This window comes from Protopterus annectens, chromosome 15.part0 (genome assembly GCF_019279795.1).
Source record: "Protopterus annectens isolate FY-2018-M chromosome 15.part0, PAN1.0, whole genome shotgun sequence".
NCBI lineage: Eukaryota > Metazoa > Chordata > Ceratodontiformes > Protopteridae > Protopterus > Protopterus annectens.
Window position 1 is genome coordinate 74213261 of NC_056749.1, and position 25318 is coordinate 74238578.

At 40.6% G+C, this 25318-nt stretch overlaps 1 protein-coding gene across 1 annotated transcript in view; it reads right to left on the bottom strand.

Annotated features, from left to right (window-relative positions):
* Window positions 1–25318, bottom strand: part of LOC122789789 (multidrug resistance-associated protein 5-like) — a 464322-nt gene that overhangs the window by 95393 nt on the left and 343611 nt on the right. Inside the window, exons 21-22 of the mRNA XM_044057231.1 lie at window positions 22191–22325; window positions 1226–1400 (exon numbers count right to left, since the gene is read on the bottom strand). Coding sequence (XP_043913166.1) covers window positions 1226–1400; window positions 22191–22325 — 310 coding nt within the window. The remainder of the gene's footprint in view (window positions 1–1225; window positions 1401–22190; window positions 22326–25318) is intronic.

Here is a 25318-nt window from a genome sequence, read left to right on the forward strand (position 1 = left end):
GTAAAAAATGAAAAGCGAAAAACAAGCCAAGGAACAGTACGAACAGTACAAACAGAATTTAATAGGATAAGTGCTTTCGGAATAGTCGAGCCTCTTCCTTCATCAGATAACAAATACAATACATTCACACAGTTTTATAGTAAAACACATCCAAGTTAATTAATTAATAATTAATCAATTAGTGATTCACATATTATTAACAATCATAACAACCAACTTCATAGCCCAGACTGTCATATGATTAATACATTAGCATAATAAATCAAAATGAACTAAAAAATGAGTTGTATGAAATTTATTTTAAACAACTCGAGTACACTTTTATAAAATCTCCATTTATCTTTTCTAATAAAAGGCTAGCGCTTAAGTGCTAAAAGTTTAAGAAAGCATTTAATAGAAATGCTTTCATTTAACCCTGGGGGGATGTGGGCAACACTCTTAATTTGCCATAAAAGTTCCGCAGTTTCCAATTTTATCTGCCATGGCCCACCCCTCTCATCCTGTATCACTTGTTTTAATACAGTAAATTTAAAAGTATGGTTGGGAACCAGGTTTATTTTAACTGTGGAGCTTTTCTCCTCGGGCCTCCACTGAAAATGGACCTACGTCCAGTCGGACACTCCCAGTCAACAAATATAAATAAATAAATAAATAATTTATACAGCAGGTGCAGTGTGGCTGCTCTGCTTGACACAGTGGGGCAGTTCAGACAGGCTGGGATAGGTCTTATCTAGGGTAGCAATGATGAATGTTGCACTGTAGAAATCAAAATTTCATGACCAGCCCTACTCTGTTTAGTGGTGGTTCAGCTGCCATCAAACACGCACAGCTGTCAGAGTACAGTCCTCTCAGGAGTCAGAGTGTGTGTTTGTGTGTGTACGCATGTATTCGAGTGTGCACACATTTGTGTAATAAGTGTATAGTTTACCTATGTGTATGTCCATGCCTTTAATTAGTTTTGTATCTGTCATAAAATGATTAAGTGGAGTCAAAGTACTATGACACCATGGGCACATGACACTGTGGACACATGAGGTCTCGTTTATGAGATGATTTGTGCGAGGTTCTCTGATATGAAATGTGGCACACACTATCACACATTCTTGGGTGCATAAACACACACAAACAAGCATATCTAATTCTAACAGATATACTTATTCTAACAGATATACTTACTTGGTCATGAGGAATGTTTAAAATTCCTAAAATGAATATTTACTCTTACCTGCATAGCATATGAAAGGGCTAACCCAGCAACATGCCCGTGCTTGAAAACTATTATCAGCGAAGTAATGGTAATTAAGAAAGTGCTGATTTCATCAAGTCGAATACTTAGCCAACGCATTCCACTAATGAGAAGGAAGTTCCGTGACTGATTTTCATCCAAGAGATGTTGGAACCTGCATAGAATTACTTTTAGTCAGTTGAGCACATTTCAGCAACATTTCTTGTACTACATTAAAAGAAAATGAGTTATTTCCATAAAAAATGTTTAGCCAGTGGAAATGATAAAATTATTTCAGCTACTTACAGATTATAATGTGAACATTATGGCAGAAGTAGGTATTCACAATGACAGAATTACTGACATCCAGTACGTTCTATAAACCATCTTGATGGTTTCTTAATCTATGAGAGCTGCCAGATACAACTAGGACTTTTGATTTCTTGTCTTTTGCTTGTGTTTTACTGCATTGTTGTTTTACTTTCAATTGTTCTTTTATTTTAAATTTGTTTCTTAGACTTAAAAAAAAAGTCTTGGTTAGAGAAAGCTGGCAAACTTCTGTTTTGCATTCTTTGTCTCCAAAGTACTAAGCATATTGGAATTATGGGAGGATTTTAACTCCTTGATGCTGACAATTATAGCCATGCTGTGGTGTTAATCACAGCTGTAGCTCTAGCTATAAGGCTGCACTGTCACCAACAGCCATTAACACTTGACAGGCAGACTACACACAGTCATTTTATTTTATTGTAACCTAATCGCAGGACTGAATTTGAAGTATCTGATCCCATGATTAATCACAAATAAATGTGAAAAAATATTCAGCAGCACAATAAATTCAAAAAAGGTTGCTTTTCTTGATTAACTAAACATAATTTCTCACATTTATTTATTTTTTTTTCTTATTCACAGCACTAGGCAATTGCAATACAGCCTGCCAGAAGACAGGAATGTCAGATGTCATTAACTATCTGCAGGTGTATGCAATTAAGGTAAGCAGGGTGATGTTTAATCTGGGAGAACTGACAGATAAGTGTCAGTCCATGAGAACTGTGAGTCCCTACTAGGGAACATTACTAAATCAATGTACATAAGATATATTACCACTTTGTGTTTTTTATATTCTAATTGTTTTCTAACTTCTTGTGTAACCTTTTGTATGTTTGACTACGTGGAGCTTTTCTCCCCAGGCCTCCGCTGAAAATGGACATGTATCCAGTCGGACTATCCCGGTAAACAAATGTAAAATAAAATAAATAAAATTAAAAATAGGCGTGGTCTATGACTACTTTTGTTATCCCCCACAGCATACATCCTGTACTGGCTGTGCTATTAAATCTAGTACCTCTTGAGTTCCCCTGCCTGCTCATTATACAGATTTGATTTCTGATGCCCTTCCCTGTGTTAGCTCATCATCTCGTAAAAGGAAGCACTAAAAGGTCCTATGAAAAAGACCTTCCCCTTAGCCTACTAAAACCTGACACAACCTTTCTTCATATCTTCCTGCCATGTACGTGCATTCTACACTACCTACATTTACCCCACTTTCGGCTTAGTTTTCAAATTTCTGACCTATTTAATAGTAATGTTCTGTAAAGAAAAGGCCTAGAGAGTTAAAAAAGGAAGGGGGTATATGCATGAGAAAAGGAAACATGAAAGGAGTACGCAGGATGGACAACACAAGAGACTGGGAAATGTTAAGGATGTGGAGTGGCTACTTGGTTGAAGGAGCTTTGGGAGTGTAGAGGCTATTGTGTTTACAGGAAAATGGGGCAGCTTCATGGTAGAATACGAGCACTGCACATGTTATCAGACTGACCAATAAGGCAAGAAAGGGGAGAGTGGGGCTGGAGGGAAGAAGGCAACAACACATCCATAGATAGGATGGGATGGGAAAGTTAGGGTGGAGAAAGGAACAGGAAACAGCTGCAGAGGTGGCTGGAGGCATAATAGCAAGTGGGGTGGTACAAAGTTAGCTGAAGGTAAAAAGTGGGGCATTAAGCCACAAAAAGCAAGTAAAAGGAGAAAGAAGCCAGTGTGGAAGTAATATGTAAAGAGTATTGAAAAAGTGATAAGGATGCCAGAGGCAGCGGGTCAGGAAACAGCACTGCAAGTTGTGCTGTTGAGATACAGGCAAGGAGTGACACTTAGCTAGAATGAAGAGACAGAAGGGAAAAGTGATAGGACAGAGCAGAGGTCATGTAGAAAGAGCACAAGGGGAACAGTGAAGTGTTTTGATGCTCCACAAGAATGGAGTCAGTCAGCACAGGCAATAAGGAAGACTGACAATGGACACAGCAGAGTTGGAAAAGCCAGAGTAGAGCTTGTGAAAGTAAACTTAGGACTTAGACATAGTAAGATGTGGTAGGAGCAAAGTGCTCACCAAGGCAGAAGACTAGGTGCATGTTCTGCTGTATGCAGCAACGGCCTGTCACAAGTGAAAGCAGAGAGAGGTTGGGGGTAACACAATGGAAGGAAAAGACCAGGGGATATATTAACTAGCTGTGGGGGAGGACAAGGGGGGAGGTTAGAACTGGTAGGAGGAGGAAGGAGCACTTGGCAGAGAGAGCAGCTCTGCACAAAGGACATGTTCCATCTTAGCCCAAAACTTGTACTGAGTGCCTGGCTGACAAGATACATGTCAAGGATTGCTCCAAGTATTGGGGGGGGGGACAGAAGCAGAAGATGGGTGCACAGTTATTCAGGCAGCAGACAGAAGGTAAAAAGAACTGCAGAAGACAGAAGTAGATGATGTAGAAGAAGGAGGGGTGACTGGCCACAGCTGGATTTCTTCCTCTTCAGTGCAAAGAGTCATGGTAGGAACATGGGAAGCTTTAAGCACCAATTGAAGAGATCAGGACAGACAATGCTGGTGTCACAGGAACATGCGCCACTGACAAGACAATGAGACATGGAGGTACCTGGGCATGCATTTTCAGCAATGACAGTCTACCTTCTTCTGTCTCTTCTCTAACAATTTGCATAAAGAAAGGCAAGATATATGAGATCAGAAAAGAGAAAGAACACCAAAGCAGGAATGGTGCAAGGGTATAACCAGAGTTAAAAGCTAAGGGACGAGAACTAGTGAATTGATATAGGATAAATTCTACCAGACAGAAAAGATGAAGAGGAGGGGCTGTCAGAGACCATAAAGAAGTGTTTTACTAGGAATAGTGTAATACTCATGAAGGACCCGAACCTGCTGGGAACAATTTGGGACATTCTCATCTCCAGAGCAGGAGTTTACTGAGGTCTTGAACCATAAGAGGTTCCACCAACTGATGCTGCACTGCAGCAGAAAGGACAGAATAATTTTGGATGTGGTCCTAATGAATGCAGATGGCTTCAGTGACACCCAGATTAAGGCAGTGTAAACCAGTAATGATCATGACACTCTATAGTTTAGAGGGGGTGGTAAAACAAACAAACAAAAAAAAAAAGAAAGCAGTGTGGAATTTTAGTAGAGTGGATTATACCATGCTGGGGATCTGGTCAAAAATGATATAGCATAGTGAGAGAAATTCAAGGGAGTACATTTATATAAAGGGATTAGAGCTGGAGTTCTCAGAGGTATAGACATGAGTGTCAGGGATAGTCAAAAACAGAACAAAGCCAACATGGCTACTTAGGAATGCAAGACTATCAATTAGGGAAAATTATACGGCCAGAAAGGTTTGGAAAGGATGGGGTGAGGATGTGAAGGTGATACAGCTCAAGCAAGCTGGTAAAAACATGAGAAGGACGGCAAAGGCAGCAAAAGCGAATGTTGAAAGGGAGTTAGTAGAAGGGGTAAGAAGGGGTAAGAAGCGGTAAGAAGGGGTAAGAAGGGAAGCAAGGGTCGTTTTAGGTACATAGCAGAAAGGAGAACAGGAGGGTAGAACGGGCCAGACTGAACAAAGACAGGTGGAAGATCACAGACAACTAGACAAATAGAGGTACTGAATAAATACTCTGTTGTGTCTTCAGAAAGGAAAGCAAAGACAGAAAGCCATGCTGGCAAGGAGGCAGGGCAGAATGAATATAACAGCTGACAGCAGAATATAAAGGAGTATGTTTGGAGGCAACTGGCTTATCTTAGGTATGACAAAGTACAAGGACTAAATGGGTTGCCTTCCAGAGTCCTCAGAAATCCGTCCAGAGCACTGACAAGACCCCCTGACACAGATGTTCAACAAACCACTGGGTAATGCAAAAGTATCACAGGACTGGAAGATAGCAACATGAGGCTGATAGGAAAAACTAGAGGGCAGTTGGGTAGGAGCAAGATTGAGGATCTGGATAGCTGCAGGGCTGAGTGACAGGAAACAGAGGGCTTTGGTGAGGTGGACAATTTAAAATATTCCAGAAGTTGCTGGGTACACCCTGGATGCAGTGCTCTTCAATGTGTTGGTCTATATATGATAGAATAGACAACAAGGTCATTTGTTGATGCCACAAAGATAAGTAATGCAGAGAAAGATGAAGACAGAGTTTAGAAAAGGATTTAAAAATGCTAAAATTTGATCTAAAAGATAATAGCAGTTGAGCTTCACAGCCATATGCAGAGTATTGCAGTTCGAGCACAACAGGCCTGGTGTAGAGTCCATGGCAGGGCCTAAGTTATGGGACTCAGTCCAATCTGTCACAAATATCGCAATGCTTATATCCTTTAAAAATTCTGAAAAATCCACTTATTTAATCTACTTACTCATGTTTCAGTTCTCCAGGAATATATTACTGACGGCATATTTCCTTCACTCAGTACCTCCACTAGTCTCCTACGTCTTTCTACAGACATCCTAAACACACTTGCATACTTCTGTTAAGCAGGCATTTTTTATTTATGTTTTACTATACAAAATGAACTCCACAACATTTTGCTTACTTGCATACCTCCATTAAGAAGGCATTTTTATTTGTTTTATGTTTTACTCAGAATGTAACTGTCTTCCTTTCATAAGATCTAGCCCATTACCTGTTATCACGGAGTGTAGCTCCTCCTGCTAGCAGTTCTCCATTTGCATAACACACTCCTTTGTAGACATACATTGGCTTCCTACTTTGTATTTTTTGACGAATCCTGAACACGTCAATATTACTCTTGACTGACTACCTGAAAATGGAGCAAAACCCACTGCAGAACTAGCTGACTTTGGCTAAAAATTCCAGCAAACACAATACTGGTCTTAACATATCTTACATAATGTATTTCCTTTTAACATATCTTAAAATATGTTAAACTCTGCTGATGTTCACAGACAGTGTCATCGTACACAGCACGTCTGTAAACATTACCAGAAAAGACCACTATGTATTAGCCTAAATCAATATTATGAAAATGTAAGAAAGCTATAAGTATTTATTTACACACTATTTTTGTAATATGTTAAGCTTACAAACACTTGGGCTTTCAGTGGACTTAGTTAACAGGAATTCATTTATCACAACTGTATTGGAAAAAGGGAAAACTAACGGGAAGCTAGATCCCATCATACATGATCATTTGGAAGCCAGATCCCATCACACATGATCATTTGGAAGCCAGATCCCATCATACATGATCATTTGGAAGCCAGATCCCATCATACATGATCACTTGGAAGCCAGATCCCATCATACATGATCATTTGGGTTTCTTGATAACTGATTATATATACAACAGACATTTCAATATGTTAGTACATCAGTTTCCACTGCAAACAGTATTACTTCTTTTTTTTAATAAGGCTGTGACGAATATCTCACCGTGGCATTTAAACACAAATTAAGCAAGATTAATTCAGCGGCCATTATTCTGATGATGATAAATGCTCATATCATGCTGGGTATATGATAAATTTGCCCCTACTCATCATAGCCTAGCTCTGATATCTGTACAGAAAAGCTGGCATTCAACAATGTCAGAATGAAGGGTAACAGAATCAAAGGGTGATCCTTTGAAGGCGAACTGCCGAGGTACCAGATCGTTGATGAAATAAAAGAACATTGGTGGAATATTGACTGCATTGGTGAGTACTGGGTAACAGACTTGCAGTCTGTGTTAGCTAGACTTTAACATACATGTTTTGTGTATTTTGCAGACATCTATACCAAGAGTGGTTAACTTTGCTGCTGAATCTATTATTACACATAATTCAGCTGCAAGTTCTACATATGTGACAATTCCATGGCAATGCAGCATGATGCCAGCCCAGAGAAGATGTCCATCATATTGATTACTGCCACAATAGCCTTAGTTATATGAGTTACATCCTGACACGGATCTAACAGCTGGCCACCTTCCAAAGCTTCAGGGTACCTTCCACTCACTCAAACCATCAGGCAGTTCAGCTTGAGCTGCTTAAAATGTCAAGTTGGAGTGACAAGCCCTTCATTCTTTACTGTCACCAAAGACAGCACTCCTCTGCGAGGTTTCAAGGATCAACAGTTGGCTTGTGTTCTTACAGTGTTGGACAGAAAAGTTGCCTTTGGGGAAAAACATTCCACATTTAAAATGTATTATTTAAATATCTTTTTGTGGTTAGGAAAATTATTTTTCTTCTAGGAGTTTGTGTTTTAATGGACTGTCACAAAAATTAACTCTGCTTTTAAACTGGAGTGCACTTTTTTCCTGTAAGTTTAAAATGTGTTAAAACAGTTTAAACCAGTTTTTCTCTGTATTACTTTTTAAAATAAATAAAATAAATAAATAAAATTTTGGTGCTGGCAAAGTGTAATAAAGTGTTTTTTTTTACTGAGCTTTTATTGGGGGAAAAGTGACTTTTAAGAACTTATAAATTTTACCGGCTTAAACTGCTTTCTCTTCCTGAGAAACAGGCACCCTTTTCGACTTGACCGTGGAACAAGGTACTGGTCCAATGGTTAGTCCTTTTTCCAGCTACAAAAAGAAAAAGATAAGCAAACAGTCTTTGCCAAAACAGCAGGCTAGAAGTTTGCCTCAGCTGCAGATGGGTGATTCTGCTGTGGCCAAATCTGGTTCCTCAGACTGCTCATCTTTTACCACAGATTCCTCTTGTGTAGCACCTACAGCCACTATGGATCAGGGGTTAGACACACCCTCTGGGTCTCTTAGGGTGCCTTCAGTGGACAAGAGAGAGCCACTCTTGTCAGTCCTGGAAGACAGAGCAGGGAAGTCATCCCCATTTAGTCAGAATGTCATACCCATTAACAGCACTGCTGGACACATTTTACCCATCAAAAGAAACAAAAGCTAAACATGTTTCTGCTCCTCCTCAAATTATTATGTTTATTAGGTCTGGCTCAGGGTCTGATTCAGGCTACTGATCTTTCTTATAAGGTGGATTCTGGTAAAAGAAAGAGGGATTCCTCTTTTCCTGAAAAGATGAAGGGGAAAGATGCAGGGTATTCACTTTCTGATTCAGATTCAGAGGAGAGCATGGTATCTGATTCTTACTATGAGGGTTTCTCTTTCTCTCAGACTACCTCCAGAATGTGCCAATGTTTTCACTGGGAAAACACATAGGATTCTGTGTCCTTCAGAAAATACTATGGGCTATTACAAATGGAATTTCCAGAACCTTCCTCAATCCCTCCGGTGCTGTTATCATTATAGGATGTGTCTGTGACTGCCTGCAGTTTCCCTGATAGTCAACTCGTCTCTAAAAAGGCAGATAGAGTGTATAAAACTCCTTAGGCTTCTAAGTTTTTATATTCTCATCTCAACCCTTACCCAGCAGCTATAGCTTTAGTTAATTTTACTACTACTAAACATTGTTAATTCTAATCCTTCACTTTCTAATAAGAATGGTGAAATAATTGATAAGTATTGTGGGGATGTATGCGCATGCAACTTTGATATTCTGAAGTCTTAATTGTCAGGCTCATATGTTAAAGTTTATTCAGACTGATTGTGAAAGAATGAGGAATGCTTTGGCTGCAGTTTCTTCTTGTGAGGGAAAATTTGCTTTAGTTTAGTTTCTTCCATACCACAGGTTACTACATATTTTTACAGCGGGTGTATTACTCTGCTGATACTTCTTTCAGGGCTATGGTCACTGGTACTCTGCTGATACTTCTTTCACGGCTATGGTCACTGGTACTCTGCTGATACTTCTTTCAGGGCTATGGTCACTGGTACTCTGCTGATACTTCTTTCAGGGCTATGGTCACTGGTACTCTGCTGATACTTCTTTCAGGGCTATGGTCACTGGTACTCTGCTGATACTTCTTTCAGGGCTATGGTCAGTGGTACTCTGCTGATACTTCTTTCAGGGCTATGGTCACTGGTATTCTGCTGATACTTCTTTCAGGGCTATGGTCATTGGTACTCTGCTGATACTTCTTTCAGGGCTATGGTCACTGGTATTCTGCTGATACTTCTTTCAGGGCTATGGTCATTGGTACTCTGCTGATACTTCTTTCAGGGCTATGGTCACTGGTACTCTGCTGATACTTCTTTCAGGGCTATGGTCACTGGTATTCTGCTGATACTTCTTTCAGGGCTATGGTCAGTGGTACTCTGCTGATACTTCTTTCAGGGCTATGGTCACTGGTATTCTGCTGATACTTCTTTCAGGGCTATGGTCATTGGTACTCTGCTGATACTTCTTTCAGGGCTATGGTCACTGGTATTCTGCTGATACTTCTTTCAGGGCTATGGTCACTGGTACTCTGCTGATACTTCTTTCAGGGCTATGGTCACTGGTAATCTGCTGATACTTCTTTCAGGGCTATGGTCACTGGTGCTGTTATGAGGAGGTTTGCATGGCTGCATCCTCAGAACCTCCCACAAGATGAAAAATAAGATTTTAAATTCGCATTTGAACAGTCTCGGTGGTTGGACCCTCTGCTGGAGAGGTTATCAATAATATGATGAGCAAGATGTCCTTCTTCAAGGAATCCTTCAGATTTTCTGCTCTCCTTTTCCAAATTTTCCAAGGGATTCTCCACCCCTTGTCCAGTTGTGGCAAGAAGGAAAAGAAACAGACTCAGCAAAATGCTGGAAAACAGATGTTTAAGAAGCAACAGCAAGGGAGTTCCAAAAAGAAGCCAGGACCCCCCCCCCCAAAACCATGGACAGTCCAATAAGACTATTTAAGGGACTATGACAGTCACTTTTCCTTTCCAGAAAGTCTAAGTCTTCATTTCCCTACTTGGAAATAGTTTCAGACAAGTGGGTTCTGCAGATCATTCATCAAGGTTACAGATGGCAGTCGTAGGACATTTCTCCCTTTCATGGTGTACTTGCTTATCCATCAGACCAGACTTATCTATTTTCCCCTGTCCATCAACATATGTTGTCTCAAGGAGTAATGCAGCAAGTTCCTCCTTTCCAGTTTGGGTAAAAGTTTTTTATTCAAGGATGTTTCTAGTGCCAAAGCAAACAGTTGTAGATCTTTCTTTCCTAAACTGTTTTGTGATAGTGCCCATGTTCAGTATGCTGTTACTTCACAACCTGCTGCCTCTCCTTCCTCATTAGGTTTTCTAGTAGCACTAGATTTAAAACATGCTGATCATCACATCCCTATTTATCCAGACTTCAGATGTTTCTTAAGGTTTTGTGTGTCTGGAATGCATTTTCAGTTCTCTGCCTTACCCTTTGGACTACCCACTGCACCAAGAGTGTTCACAAAGTGCCTATCACTAACGTTCATTGCAGGCTACAGGGTATCCATATTTCCATACTTAGACAACTTATTTATCCATGAAGAGTCTTTTTCAAAGTGTCAGGAGTCTCTCTCTTAGGTGAGAAATCTCTTATACAATCTGGGTTTTTTTTATTTAATCCTTCACACTGTATTATTTCCATGTGGTGTCTGTTAGACACTTGAGTTGAAAGGTTTTACTTCCACAGGAGAAAAAATAGATATATGTCTAGATTTATTTCTAGGGTTCTTCACTCTGACTTCAGTCACTGCAAGAGAATACGTCAGGATTTGGGGCTCATGGCATCTATGACTCTCATGATACCCCTGGCAAGACTCCGCATGAGAAAGATACAGTGGTATCTGAAGTCTCTGTGGTCCTAACTTTTCAAATCTCTGTTCTAAGATTTGTCAGAAGAGAAATCACTTGGTGGAGACAGAAAATATTCTTAAATCCAGGTCTCCCATTTCCACCACCTCAGAGTGGGTCATCACAGACACTTTGGACTTTATTTGGGAAGCATGAAGAGGGATAAAGGTGCAAGGTATTTGGGACATCAAGGAGAGACACACGCACATAAATATAAAAGAAACATTTGCTCTAATCAAGGCACTCAACACCCTCAAGTTGTGTCACAGTAATGTGCTACATCAGCAAGCAAGGGGGGACCAAGTTATACCCCTTTATCAGACTAGCTATGTTACCTTGGGATACAGCTTCATAGCACAGTCTCTACTCTACAGGCATCTTACATCCCCCATTAGAGCAAAAGTGTGTGTCAGGCAGGCTTAGACAAATGGAAAGAAGATCAAGGGGTATTTCAAGATTTTATCCATTTGTGGGAGTTCCTCAAGTAGACCTCTTTGCCTCCTCTCTGGACAATTAGCTGGAAAAAATTCTGCTCTAGGACTCCATGGAAGATGGCCTGGAAGACAGATGTCTTTTCCTTTTCTTGAACAGGAAAGTTATTTTAGGCTTTCCACCTATCCACTGATATCCAGGATACTTTTGAAGATTCTGAAGGAATTTCCGCAAGATCATTGTGGTGACTCCCTTCTGGCCCAGATAACAGTGATTTTCCCTACTTTTGCAAATGGCTGGGGGCAATTACTACAATCTTCCTCGCAGACTGTATCTAATCACACAGGAAAAGGGGTGTTTGACACACTCTAACCCCAATCAACTTCAACTGACTACCTGGATAATAGGGCTTTAATTGTCTTAGCACCTTTTTACTGAGATTGAGCAGCAGGTACTAAAGGAAGCATGAAAGCCTGCTGCGAGAGAATCATATACAAGCAAATGGAAATGGTTTTCTATTAGGTACCAGCAACATAACCAGCAGCCGATCAGTACAGTGTAGCTCTGCTTTTACAATATTTGTGTGACTTACTGTCCTACTGCCTATAGTCCTCCATCAAGGTTCATTTGTCAGCTATTTCAGCATGTCTGCCCATGGATTTCCCTCTTTCAATGCATTCTCATGTGAAAATATTTTTGAAAGGGATTTTGCATAAGAGACCACCAATAAAACTGGTGTCCCCTCCTTGGGATCTTAATTTTGTGTTAGAGAAGCTAACAATTGCTCCAGTTGAACCAGCTCATAGTTCACAGGTTCTTAGGTAATTACTAGGCTAAATACCCTTGTGGGTCATTTTAAGCCTAGCCAGTTTCCTTTTTTCTGCTTGAATTAACTTATCTCAATTGGTTAGAGACTGGCCTTACCCATTCCATGGTCAATAATTTTATATTGCCCCTAATGAGAATAACTGGGATCATACCACAGATAATCTGAGAGGACTCATGCATGGCACAAAGCATTTAGGAGTTCCCTCTGTCCATTAGTAGTACAGGGGGAGTCATGGGGTAAATTTTCTGTTTCCCATCCACAGACCCAAGTCGTGCTTGAATATGGACTGGAATGAACTTTGTTTTATGCGGACGGGGAGTCTGTTCCACAGCAGCAGGACCCTCTGTAAAATATACCTGTCCCTCCAAACCATTGTGTTGATGTTGCAGAAGAGGTTTAGATCCCTAGACTGAGTATTTCTGATTATTTTATGAGTATTTTAGTATGGTATCTCCAGTTGTTGCATACATCTGGACAGATACATGCAAAAGGGGGCATTATTTTCAGTGACTGACCTAATGAGAGCTGAGTAAAGGGAGGCAACAGCCTCCTTAGATCAAGTCATAATCCCTTGTTTATAAGCTGTGCAATGCAGAAGGACTTTCTTACAACAATAAACACATGTTGGTGAAAAGTTAGGTCACTGTCCACATAAGTTCCAAATCCCAAACAATTGGGTCAGCTCTTAGGAATATATTGTTAATGTGGTAGTTCCCTGGAATAGATGACTTTCCAAAGGATACAATAGTGCATTTAGTTTCAGTCCATGATTTTGACACTAGTTATTTATTTGGGACAAACCTTCCTGCAGGATGGATAAGTAATTTGGGGATTCAGTGACTGCTCCTAGCTTTTAGTCATCTGCAAACTTAATCAGCCAGAGCCCTTCAGTATTGGCTATTAATTCAGAAACATAGATGCCAAACAGGAGAAGACCCAGTACAGAACTCTGAGGGACTCCACTGGTGATTGGTCTCTTTGTGGAGGTAATTTCCCCTATTTTGATTTTCTGTGTCCTGTCTGTCAGCCAGTTGGTGGGGAACATAAGGGTTTATTCCCAGTTTGTTCAGCTTTTCTATAATGCCTCAGTAGAGAAGTCTGTCAAAAGCTTTGGCCAGACCAAGGTATGCAGTGTGCACTGTTTTGCCTTCATTCACTGTTTTGGTGACCTTTTCAAAAAAATCCACCAGGTTGAGTAAACATGACCTGCCCTTGACTAATCCAAAATGAGATGGGTACAGCATTTGGAGGTTTCTCATGCCCTGATTGATTACTTCTGTGATAAGTCTTTCCATGACTCTGCATATGAGGCTGGTCAGACGTATGGGTCTGCAATTGCCTGGGTCAGTGAAGTGTCCTCCATTATGTAGGGAAATTACAGTAGCCATTCTGTATTTGCATGGTACAAAACCTGTATGGAGGTTGAGATTTAACAGTGTTTTAGGGAAGTGGCTAAACTGCGCTTCATGCTATTTAAGATGCATCCAGGGATATAGTCAGGACCCATCAATGCAGTATTTTTAGCTTTTGATAGCACTTTTAGGACTTAGTGTTGTGTAAGCTGGAAGTGAGCCAGTTTTACGTATATCTTGAGGGAGAGACAGAGGGAGGAGAGGGGTAAAGTTAGAGCTAAATTTATCAGCTAGTAGACTCGCTATATCTTCCACCTCAGCGTGGGTAACATCATTCACTATCAACTCAGTGTATTGGTGCGTTGTGCTTTTGGGATTATGAACATAACTAAAAGATGTATTGTGATTGTCTTTAGCTTGGGTAGCTATTTAAGCATCAAACTTTACTTTGGTGGATTTTATTAAGCTCCTGATTTGCTTGTTTATTTCAGTGATAAGGGCTCTAATATTCAGGGAAAAACTCTTCTTATGTTTGGTCAAAATTCTTTTCCTTTTATTATACAACTTGTTGATATTATGGTTCCACCATGTGGGTTTGCTTGTGAGGTTTACCCTGCACTTGTTCCTCTGGTGTACAGCTGCATCTATGCAGCTGTTTACATGCTGGTGTAGTGGGGTCGCATATATTTAGTGGAATAAATTGGGTCTGATGGAGATTTGAAGCTTGCCAATGTATCACTTAGGGGTAGGTAATTTGTCTTAGAGAAATTTCTAAAAGTACCTTGGGTGGAAGGAGTCTCTGCTTTATGGTCAGACCTAAGAACCACAAGGGATGGTGCAAGATACTCCCACATTAGGAAGGACAGGATCCAAGATGTTATTTTCCCTAATAGATACTCTGACTTATTTTTCCAAGGCATTTGTATTGATAAAGTCCATGAATCTGTGTCTGTGTACTAGTGGTGGTGTAGGTTTCCCATTCTATAGCTGAATTGTTTAGGTCACCTAGGAAAATGCTGGTTGGTTTAATACTGAATGATTCCAATTCCTGTAGATAGTTGTTGTTGAGGCACTGCTCAGCACTATGATTTGAGGTTCTTATCATGGAAAACTATTTTACTGATTGCCCTGACCTCTGCAAGAAAAGTATCTGAGCTGCAAGCTATATGGTGAGTCAGCCATATCTGTATTCCACAGAGATAGAGTTTCTTTGAGAACTAAGCCTTCTTTTATGCCTAAAATTACATTTCAGATTAATTTAGGCCAAGTTATCTATCTTTGTGATTTCTTTACTGAACCCAAAAATGAAGGCAAAAGGTTACTCCATACTTTGGATGTCCCTAGACAACTCAGGTACTATTTTGACAGAACTAAACCTTTCAGATCCTTGGATCGATTTTTCATTTCTTGTGAAGGTAAAAAGGAACAACCTGTTTCAAAACAGACTATTTCTAAATGGTTGTCTCAGGCTATTACTTTTTGTTATATTCATCATAACAAAACTATTCCAGGCAGGGTCAAGGGTCACTCTAGAGGGCTTTGGCTTCATCTATGGGTTTTTGGAAAGGGTTGGATACTAGAAGTAGTCTAGAAGTATTCTAGAAACTGCAATTGATCCTCTGTACATCCTTTTACAAAAAACTATAAGCTTGATTCCTTCTCTAGGTCTAGCTCAAGCTTTGCTAGGACCATTCTCCATGGCAACTGGACCCTTCCCATTCCACCTCTCAAATGTAGTAAGTTAAGGTAATCTACTTGTAAAACTAAAGATACTGCAGTAGTGATAAATATGATGAACATAGTACAGTTATGTACATAAACTTACTATAATAGTACAGTTATGTAAGTTGTTGTTGTTTGTCTTTCGGCTTTTTCCCGGTAAAGGAATGCCACAGCGGAATTCCGGTCCACTAATGATTGGCAGTAGATTTTTTACGAAATGCTGAGGTGCCAGCTCGACGTTCAGCCTTCAACGAAGGCACGCCCATTTACACACGCATGTCTTTCGAATGCTACCCAACCGCAGGGAGGACATGCAGACTCCACACAGAAGGCACTCCCAAGTCAAGCTGAGAATCGAACGGGAGAACCTCTTGCTGTGAGGTAACAACTCTACCACTGTACCACCGAGGCTTTAGTTATGTAAGTATACTTAACTATAACAGTAAAGGTTAGAAATATTTCTGCTGCAGTAGCTGCTCCCCCTCCATCCTTCTTTGTTTTTTGAGTATGTTGTTTTGCCAGGGTAAGTACGTGTGTGTGTGTGTGTGCGTGTGTGTGTTTCTATTTATATATATATATATATATATATATATATATATATATATATACAGACACACAGACACACATACACACACACACACACACATATATATATATATATATATATATATATATATATATATATATATATACACATAAACACATACATAGCCATATATATATATATATATATATATATATATATATATATATATATACACACACACACATACACATTTATATATGTATGTGTGTGTGCATGTGTGTGTGTAAGAGCACTGCTTTCTGTTGAAAAGGAAACTGATCGACATCTGGCAGAGCCAGTTCAGCTGATCAAATATCAGCTGACTGAAATATAATAGCTTTTCCCATACAAGATCATGGTACAGTACAGTGGGGATCACGGAATATACCCACTGTAGTGCAATCTAGAAGATGGTATACGTACATATATATATGTGTGTGTGTATATATATATATATATATATATATATATATATATATATATATATAGATATATATATAGATATATATATATATTTATCAGAGGTCTGGGGGCCTGTTATTTTTTTTTTTATTTTTTTTATCCTTTTGTCTATCAACATTTTGATTTTCGAAATCAGATGTCAATCACTGTAGGATCAACTTGTCTTTTTGATGGAAGGTTATTCTTCATGTACACTGACAACCCTCTCCTCCTACCACGCAACACTACAACCTGTGAGAGATGCACTTATATAGCCAAACTGGAAACCAAGCTCTCTACAGCCAAGACTGGACTAGACAGTCAAGAGGAGAAGGTTAACACCTGCACCACACCACACTCAAAACATAGTCCTTTAAAACCCACACATAGAAACACAAAGCACACACCCACATTCACAGAGGCTCTCAATAAAAATCTGCCCAAGCAACAGAGACCTTCCAAGCTGAAATGCAGACAACCACCCCCCCTCAACACTACCCAAACGACACATAGCCCACAAAATCAGTGTGCCACTCAACCTTAGTCCATAAGGCAAAACAATGTACCCAACACACTAGTCATAGGTGACTCTATAGTCAGGTACACTGATGTCCCACTCACCAGGCTAAACAAGGAGAAAGTTACTGTCAGCTGCCTATCGGATGTCAGGATCCACCACATAATGCATGCACTCAGGTCACTCCACAACAAGTACAAATACAACTCTGTCATTGTCCATGTTGGTGTGAATGACCTGAGATGTACCTCCCTGGACTACATGAAAAGAGACATGGAGGACCTCTCAGATCTTGTAGCCCAGGCAGGTATGAGCCTAGCCCTGAGTAGCATCCTGCCATCACCCAGAATGATACCACAGTATAAGGACAAAATTAATGACTTCAACAATTGGCTAAGCTTCTGGTGTCATTCTAAGGGGATCCAGTATCTGTCTGCCTTGGATGACATGGTCGACAGACCACAATGCTTTGCCAGAGATGGCCTGCACCTATCACCACTGGGATTCCGGATACCAGCTAAGGCTCTTGCCACCCCTACAGTGCCTTTCTTAGGCAAGGGTCAAATGCTAAATTCACCTCTGTAACAGGTACAAGCAAGCAAACTCTGTGGGTAATGCTACTCAATGCTAGAAGTCTAAACCTGAAAATGCACTCACTCGAGGCACTCCTTAAAATGGAGAACATCGACATCTGTGCAGTGACAGAGACCTGGTTCAAGGCTCCAGAGAGCACTCCAGCATTACCAGGCTATAATTCATACCACACCTTTCGGCCACTTAACCTGGACCAAAACACTAAAGGCAGAGGTGTGTCCATATTCATTAAGGATATCCACACCTCCAGGCTAGTTGCTCAACATAATGCATCCGAAATTATCCAAGTACAACTAACACTGGGCAAGACTGCAATTCAGGTTGCAGCTTGTTACAGATCCCCCAGCATGCCCCAGGATTCCCACTCTTCATTTTTTAAGATACTGGAAAATATTAAGGTACAACCCAATACCTTAATTATGGGAGATTTCAACTGCCTCACCATCAACTGGGAAAACTACTCATGTACAAACTCATTCACTCAATGTTTTCTGGAATTCATAAATTCCAACACATTGGATCAGCTTGTCCACACCCCCACCAGGGGCAGCAATATCCTGGACCTGGTCATTACCAACATGGGTAACTGGTGTTCCATGCCAGAGGTCAACTCCTCGTTGGTCAGATCTGACCACAAGCTAATCACCATAGACATCCATAACCCACCCCCCATTAAGGACCCCACTGTCAAAAACTACTCCAAAGCCAACCCATGCAAACAGAATATAGAGGTACGACTGCTGAATCTTACACAAATGCACTGTATATGCACATACACGAGTGCAGTGATCGTGCCATCCCCAACAGAATCAAGATGCTATCCTCCAAAAAAAAGGAAGCCAATCTGGTGGTCCCCTGCCATAAACAAACTCTACAGCAGAAGGAAGAAGCTGTTGCAAAAAAGAGTAAAATCCCAAGATTGGAGGAACTCCCTGGTCAGCCTCAGCAAGAAACGGAGATCCCTCATAAAATCCTCCAAAGCCAGTTATGAAAATAATATCAACACTGATTCCACAGACAGCCACAACGCGTTCTACGGTTATGTCAAGAATTTCCATGGCAACACCCAGATCTACTCTGAGCTACAGCAGTGGCACTAAATATACAGAACCAACCAATATTGTCAACATCCTGGCAGATAGGTTCAGTGCTAACTTTACCCCCCACTCATCCTTCAAAGGGTCTATCTTAGTAACAGAAAAATGCAAAGTCCCTGTAATCATGGATGAACAAGTAAAGACCGCACTCTCCAAAGCCAAGAACACAGCATCCATGGGACCAGACAACATCCCAGGCTGCATACTGCATGAACTACAGAATGAACTGACACCCCACCTAAGTACCATGTTCAATCATATCCTCACCTCAGGTGCCTACTGAATGGCGCACAGCGACGGTTATCCCACTCCACAAAAGAGGTGCCACCATGGACTCTAGAAAATACTGCCCCATTAGCCTGACGAGCCTGGTCTGCAAGGCCATGGAACATATCATCTTGGAGCTTATAAACAAAGACATAGGTAACCTCCAAACCCTGGACCCCACACAGTTTGGGTTTGTAAAACGTAGATCATGTCTACTAAGCCTGACTGACTTCTTTGAAATAGTCACTAGAGACGTAGATGAGGGCAAGGTAGTGCACACAGCCTATCTTGACCTCGCCAAGGCTTTTGATACCATCCCCCACTCTGAAATTATAGATAAACTCACTAAACTGGGCATAGATCCCTATGTCACAAGATGGTTGGCCAACTGGCTCACTGACAGAACCCACACAGTAAAAGTAGCCGACTCCAAGTCTGACTTCAGACCAGTGATAAGTGGAGTACCACAGGGTTCGGTCCTGGGTCATCTCCTGTTCGGCATCTACTTCTATGAAGTGCAGGCCAACACAGAAGGTCTTTGGCTAACAAAGTTCGCAGGTGACTGAAACTGGGAGTCATAATAGAATCACCTAATGATGCAGACATTCTACAAAAGGGCCTCACAAAGACAGATGCTTGGTGTCAAAGCCATGGCCTCAAGCTCAATGCCAAGAAGTGCATTGTCATCCCCTTTAGGAAAAACTCGGTACCCATGAAGTACCACATAGGCAGCAGCTCACTAAACACTGAAAGTGTGATAAGAGACCTTGGGACACAGGTGGACAGTAGTCTCTCCTTTAATATCCACATCGCCACAGTAGTCAGGAAATCGTTCTATGTGGCACACCTCATCACAAAAGGGCTCTCCTCTAGAAAAAAGGAGGTCATTGTTCCTCTCTACTCATCCCTCATCAGACCCACTATAGAGTACAATGCCCCATTTGGCATGTATCTCACAAGACACCTACAACAACTGGAAAGGCCACAGAAATACCACACTAAGAGGATAACCGGCCTCAAACAGATGCCATATGCAGACAGTCTCAAAAAACTCCAGCTCTACTCCATCACATATCACCTACTCAGAGGTGATCTCTGCCAAACATACAAAGCTATGTCAAACCCAGAGCTGTTGGCCATGCTACACTTAAAGAAATCCCAATCTCTCGAACCACATGCTCCAGGGACCTAAATCTTGTCACCACACTAAACAGAACATGCTGGAGGGACAGATTCCTGTCCCAGAGACTTCCCCATACTTTGAAACAAACTACCCATTCATGTCAAGCAAAGCTCCTCATTGGCCCTCTTTAAGAAAAATCTTGACAACTGTATGGGAAAAAGAAAATTCACCCCGGGGATCACTTCTACAGCACTGCTTGACATGGGCTCAGGAAAATAATTTTCTTGGGTGGCGAAAGCTAGGGTACCTTTTTTGGCTAGGCTTATATAGGCTCCAGGGGAACACTTCTGCAGCACTGCTTGACATGGGCACAGGAAAATAATTTTCTTGGGTGGCGAAAGCTAGGGTACCTTTTTTTGGCTAGGCTTATATAGGCCCCAGGGCCAATAGCCTAGTACCTACCTATGAACCTATATATATATTTTTTTTTCTCCTATGTCCTCTCAGGGCTCAGCCTTCCTCTCTCAGCCGAACATTCTGAAGGGTTTGGCGATGAAATCTGTCTTTTTAGGCAGTTCAGACTGAGCTGCTTAATGGTTTGACCTTCTGGAAAGTGCCCTGAATCTTTGAAAGCTGTCTGGCTATTATATCCTTGTCAGGATATAATCCATATAGTTAAGGCTAGTGTAACAGTGATCATTTGAACATCTACTGTACTTTCGTTAGCTTCTGATAAGGTAAAACAGCCTTTCACACCTAGCTAGGAATCACCAGGTAACGTGTAGGAAAGGACTAACTAAATGGAATCTATCAGCTTATGATAAATCCAACAAACTTATTTTCAGAGCTTTTATCTACATCCATCTATACCCTTACATATGAAATCAAGTGTATGAATAAAAGAATTACTTTGCAAGAGAATGAAGCTGTAAGTATAAACATTTAAATTTAAGAAACAATTGGTAGCACATTGACATTAAAGAGAGGTACAAAATTAAATGTGAAACACATTAGCTGTTATTTTAGATATAGTAATGCAAAAAAGAATGAGGCTGAGATATCCAAGAGATAGTGAGTGGCAGATATATCTGATTAGAGGTCATGTTATTATGTCAAATTGTAAATTAAACTGCTACAAACAGGAACAGAAAAGAAAAAATCAGGAGTGATGTACAGCAGCAGAATTCAGACACCGCGGCTAACCAGTACGACCTGAGAAAGAAAACGCCAAGAGGTTGAAAACCCCAAGTATTAACACGGGGGCCAAATGTATAATCACAAAACATGAAACTCTGGGTGGGAGGCACGCAGGTGCACCAATTCGCAGTGTTGTCTTACACACTCTGGATTTGGTTCTCACATGGAATGCCTTCTACATGCAGTTGGCATGTCCACCTTATATCTTTGGGGGGTTTCCCAAAGTGCTCCAGTTTTCTACCACATGCCAAGGACCTGCCATAGATGAAGTGATGATCCTGAAAACTGTAGGTAGGTATGAAGTCCATGAGTGAATGACTGTGGGTGTGCCTCCAACAAAAGCCTAGTATCACCCCTGGAAATATTTTACTGCCTGGCACTAGTGACTGCAGGGATAAGCTTTGGCACCCCCATAACCCTGAACTGAACAAAGAAGACAGAAGATATCAGAGGATGAAAGAATTAATGAAACTACGGCTGCTTTATAAAATCTTTTATTCACATGAACAAAAACTTTTTTAAAAAGCTAGGAGATAATTTTTTGTGGGTTTTATATTTCAGTTACAACTAATCTTATGGTCCTACAGTAATAAAGCTTTGTCTCAATAGTTTCATTTCTTAGGTACTACCAAAATTGTTTTGTGACCTCATGCAAAACATAATAATTCATGATTTGATCACACAATGACATATCTTAATGAACAGGGCTTCACTGTTCTGCCTTATATATACTTGTATATAGTGTGCCATTTAACATTCATGTGATATGCACCAATTTAAAGCACACCATACCCATGACTTGTATACAGTGAAAACATTCATCCTGTGCTGCAAATGCAATGTGTTCACATGGAGGTCAATGCTGATATACTCACCTCTTCAAAAAGTAGTCACTTTGGCCATAACCATGGATAGTTGGTATTCCGTCTCCTTGAAGAGTACAGGTGACCAGAGACATAATGGGGGCTTGGGTGACACTATTCAATCGATTAAGCTCACTTATTAGCACCCTGTGAAATCAAGATGGAAAAGCAGATGAAAGTCAGAACAGCATTAATAATTTCAAGGCTACCCTGACTTTTTAAGCAGCAACTGCAGAAAGTACACTGTAGAAAGTTACAGTAAATGTACCTTTTGTGTAGCAAAGATATATTTTTAAACATTATTACCATAGCAAGTGTTACTGTCAGAAACATAAACAGTTAAGAAGTCAGTAACCTGATTAATAATACTGCTTGACACATCAGTTTGATAATCTGATTTAGTATAGATAGTTTTGCTTGTGCTAATCGTTATACCAGCAGTCTCCAACATTTTTTTGCACCAAAGACCAGTTTCAGGTAAGACAATTTTTCACAGACTGGCAATCCCATGCACATAATAAAATACATAATATTTATTTATTTATTTATTTGACATTTGTTTACCAGGAAGGCCCGACTGGACTAGAAGTCCATTTTCAGCCAAGACCCAGGGCAAGAAACTCCAAAGTACAATAAAAATACATCTGGCAATAACTACCAAAAAAAAAATGTGTACATCTTATGCTGTTATTAATCTACTATGGCTGAGAGCTACATAAACCTAATGGCAACCTTACTGACTTTCTAAGTTTAAAAGAGCAATATTTAAAATGTGTCCTTATTATTTAGCTCTGTCCAGCATACCTCTCAACTGTACAGATTTTCGCAGAATGTACAAAATTTTGCGTCATTCATTTTGGTCTGTCTCATAAAATTGTTGTTTTCTGGCAAATCACTGGCAGTTCACTGAGGTTTGAAGTCAGAAAATAATGACAGACAGCTGAGTTTTAGACTTCATACCCTTCAGAAAATACACGCTAAAGCAAAACCAGTATTTCTATCTACTTTCTAAGTTTGTAAGAATAGCACTTAAAAGGGTCCCTATTTTTGGGAATTTGTCCCCCCATTATTTTTGGCTGGGTCCAGATTTCTCACTTAGAGGTATGCTGGACAGATTTACTGTGTGATAGATTGAGTGGTATGGTCGAGAGGTATGCAAACCTCACTGCTGCTGCCAGGGTCACTCTCACTCTTTATTCTCTCTCACACACACCCACACACACACACACACACACACACACACACACACACACACACACACACACACACACACACACACACACCCACACACACACACACACACACACACACACACACACACACACACACACACACACACACACACACACACACACACACACACACACACACACACACACACACACACACACACACACACACACACACACACACACACACACACACCCACACACACCCACACACACACATTCTCTCTACTTTCATGCACATATTCACTCACACACATACACACACAGACACAAACATACACTTTTCTCTTTCGCTCGATCAATCTTTCTGTCTAACTCATACACTCGCATACACTCACACACAAGCTTTATTTTAATTTTATTTTTATTTTATACTCACTAAACAGCAAAAGCACTGCTTTGCGAGGTAAAATAACGGCTTGCACACTCTCACTTTCACTGACATGCACACATACACACACACACACACACACACACACACACACACACATACACACACACACACACACACACACACACACACATAAACACACACACACAGTCTCTTTTGCTATCATGCACACATTCACTCTCACATGCAGACTGAAAAATATACACACACACGCACACACACACACACACACACACACACACACACACACAAAACAGACTTGTACTTTCATGCATGCATTTGCTCACACATGCAGACAGAAACACACACAAATACACACACTTTTTCAGTTTCCTTGACTTTTATTTTACACTCGCTAAACAGTAAAAGCTCTAGTTATTGAATGTAAAATAACATCTCGATCAATCTCACTGCTCACTTTCTCTCACACACAGTCTCTTTTTCTTTCACACACACATACATTTTCATGCATGCATTCACTCACACATGCAGACAAACACATAAACACACTCATACGCATACATACACACATTCACTTTTTTGTTTCACTCCATGCCTGGCGGCCTGGTATCAAATGATCCATGGTCTAGTACCAGTATGCAGCCTGGTGGTTGTGGATTGCTAGCTTATACAGTGAACATAGGAGACAGGCAGTAAAGACAAATTATATTTCTTGAGATGGAAGTAGAATGTAATTTTAATCATGTCACAGCATTACTCTGAAGTTGGCTAATGTGTTCAGTATAATCACTTTCCCACTGCCATTCTCCACTAATGTCTGCTATCTAATCACTATCCCACTGCCATTCCCCACTGTGTGCTATCTAATCCCTTTCCCACTGCCATCCCCCACTAATGTCTGCTATCTAATCACTTTCCCACTGCCGTTCCCCACTAATGTCTACTGTCTAATCACTTTCCCACTGTCATTCTCCACTAATGTCTGCAATCTAATCACTTTCCCACTGCCGTTCCCCACTAATGTCTGCTATCTAATCACTTTTCCACTGCCGTTCCCTACTAATACCTGCTATCTAATCATTTTCCCACTGCTATTCTCCACTAATGTCTGCTATCTAATCACTTTCTCACTGCCATTCCTCACTAATGTCTGCTATCTAATCACTTTCCCACTGCTGTTCCCCACTAATGTCTGCTATCTAATCACTATCCCACTGCCATTCCCCACTGTGTGCTATCTAATCCCTTTCCCACTGCCATCCCCCACTAATGTCTGCTATCTAATCACTTTCCCACTGCCGTTCCCACTAATGTCTACTGTCTAATCACTTTCCCACTGTCATTCTCCACTAATGTCTGCAATCTAATCACTTTCCTACTGCCGTTCCCCACTAATGTCTGCTATCTAATCACTTTTCCACTGCCGTTCTCTACTAATACCTGCTATCTAATCATTTTCCCACTGCTATTCTCCACTAATGTCTGCTATCTAATCACTTTCTCACTGCCATTCCTCACTAATGTCTGCTATCTAATCACTTTCCCACTGCTGTTCCCCA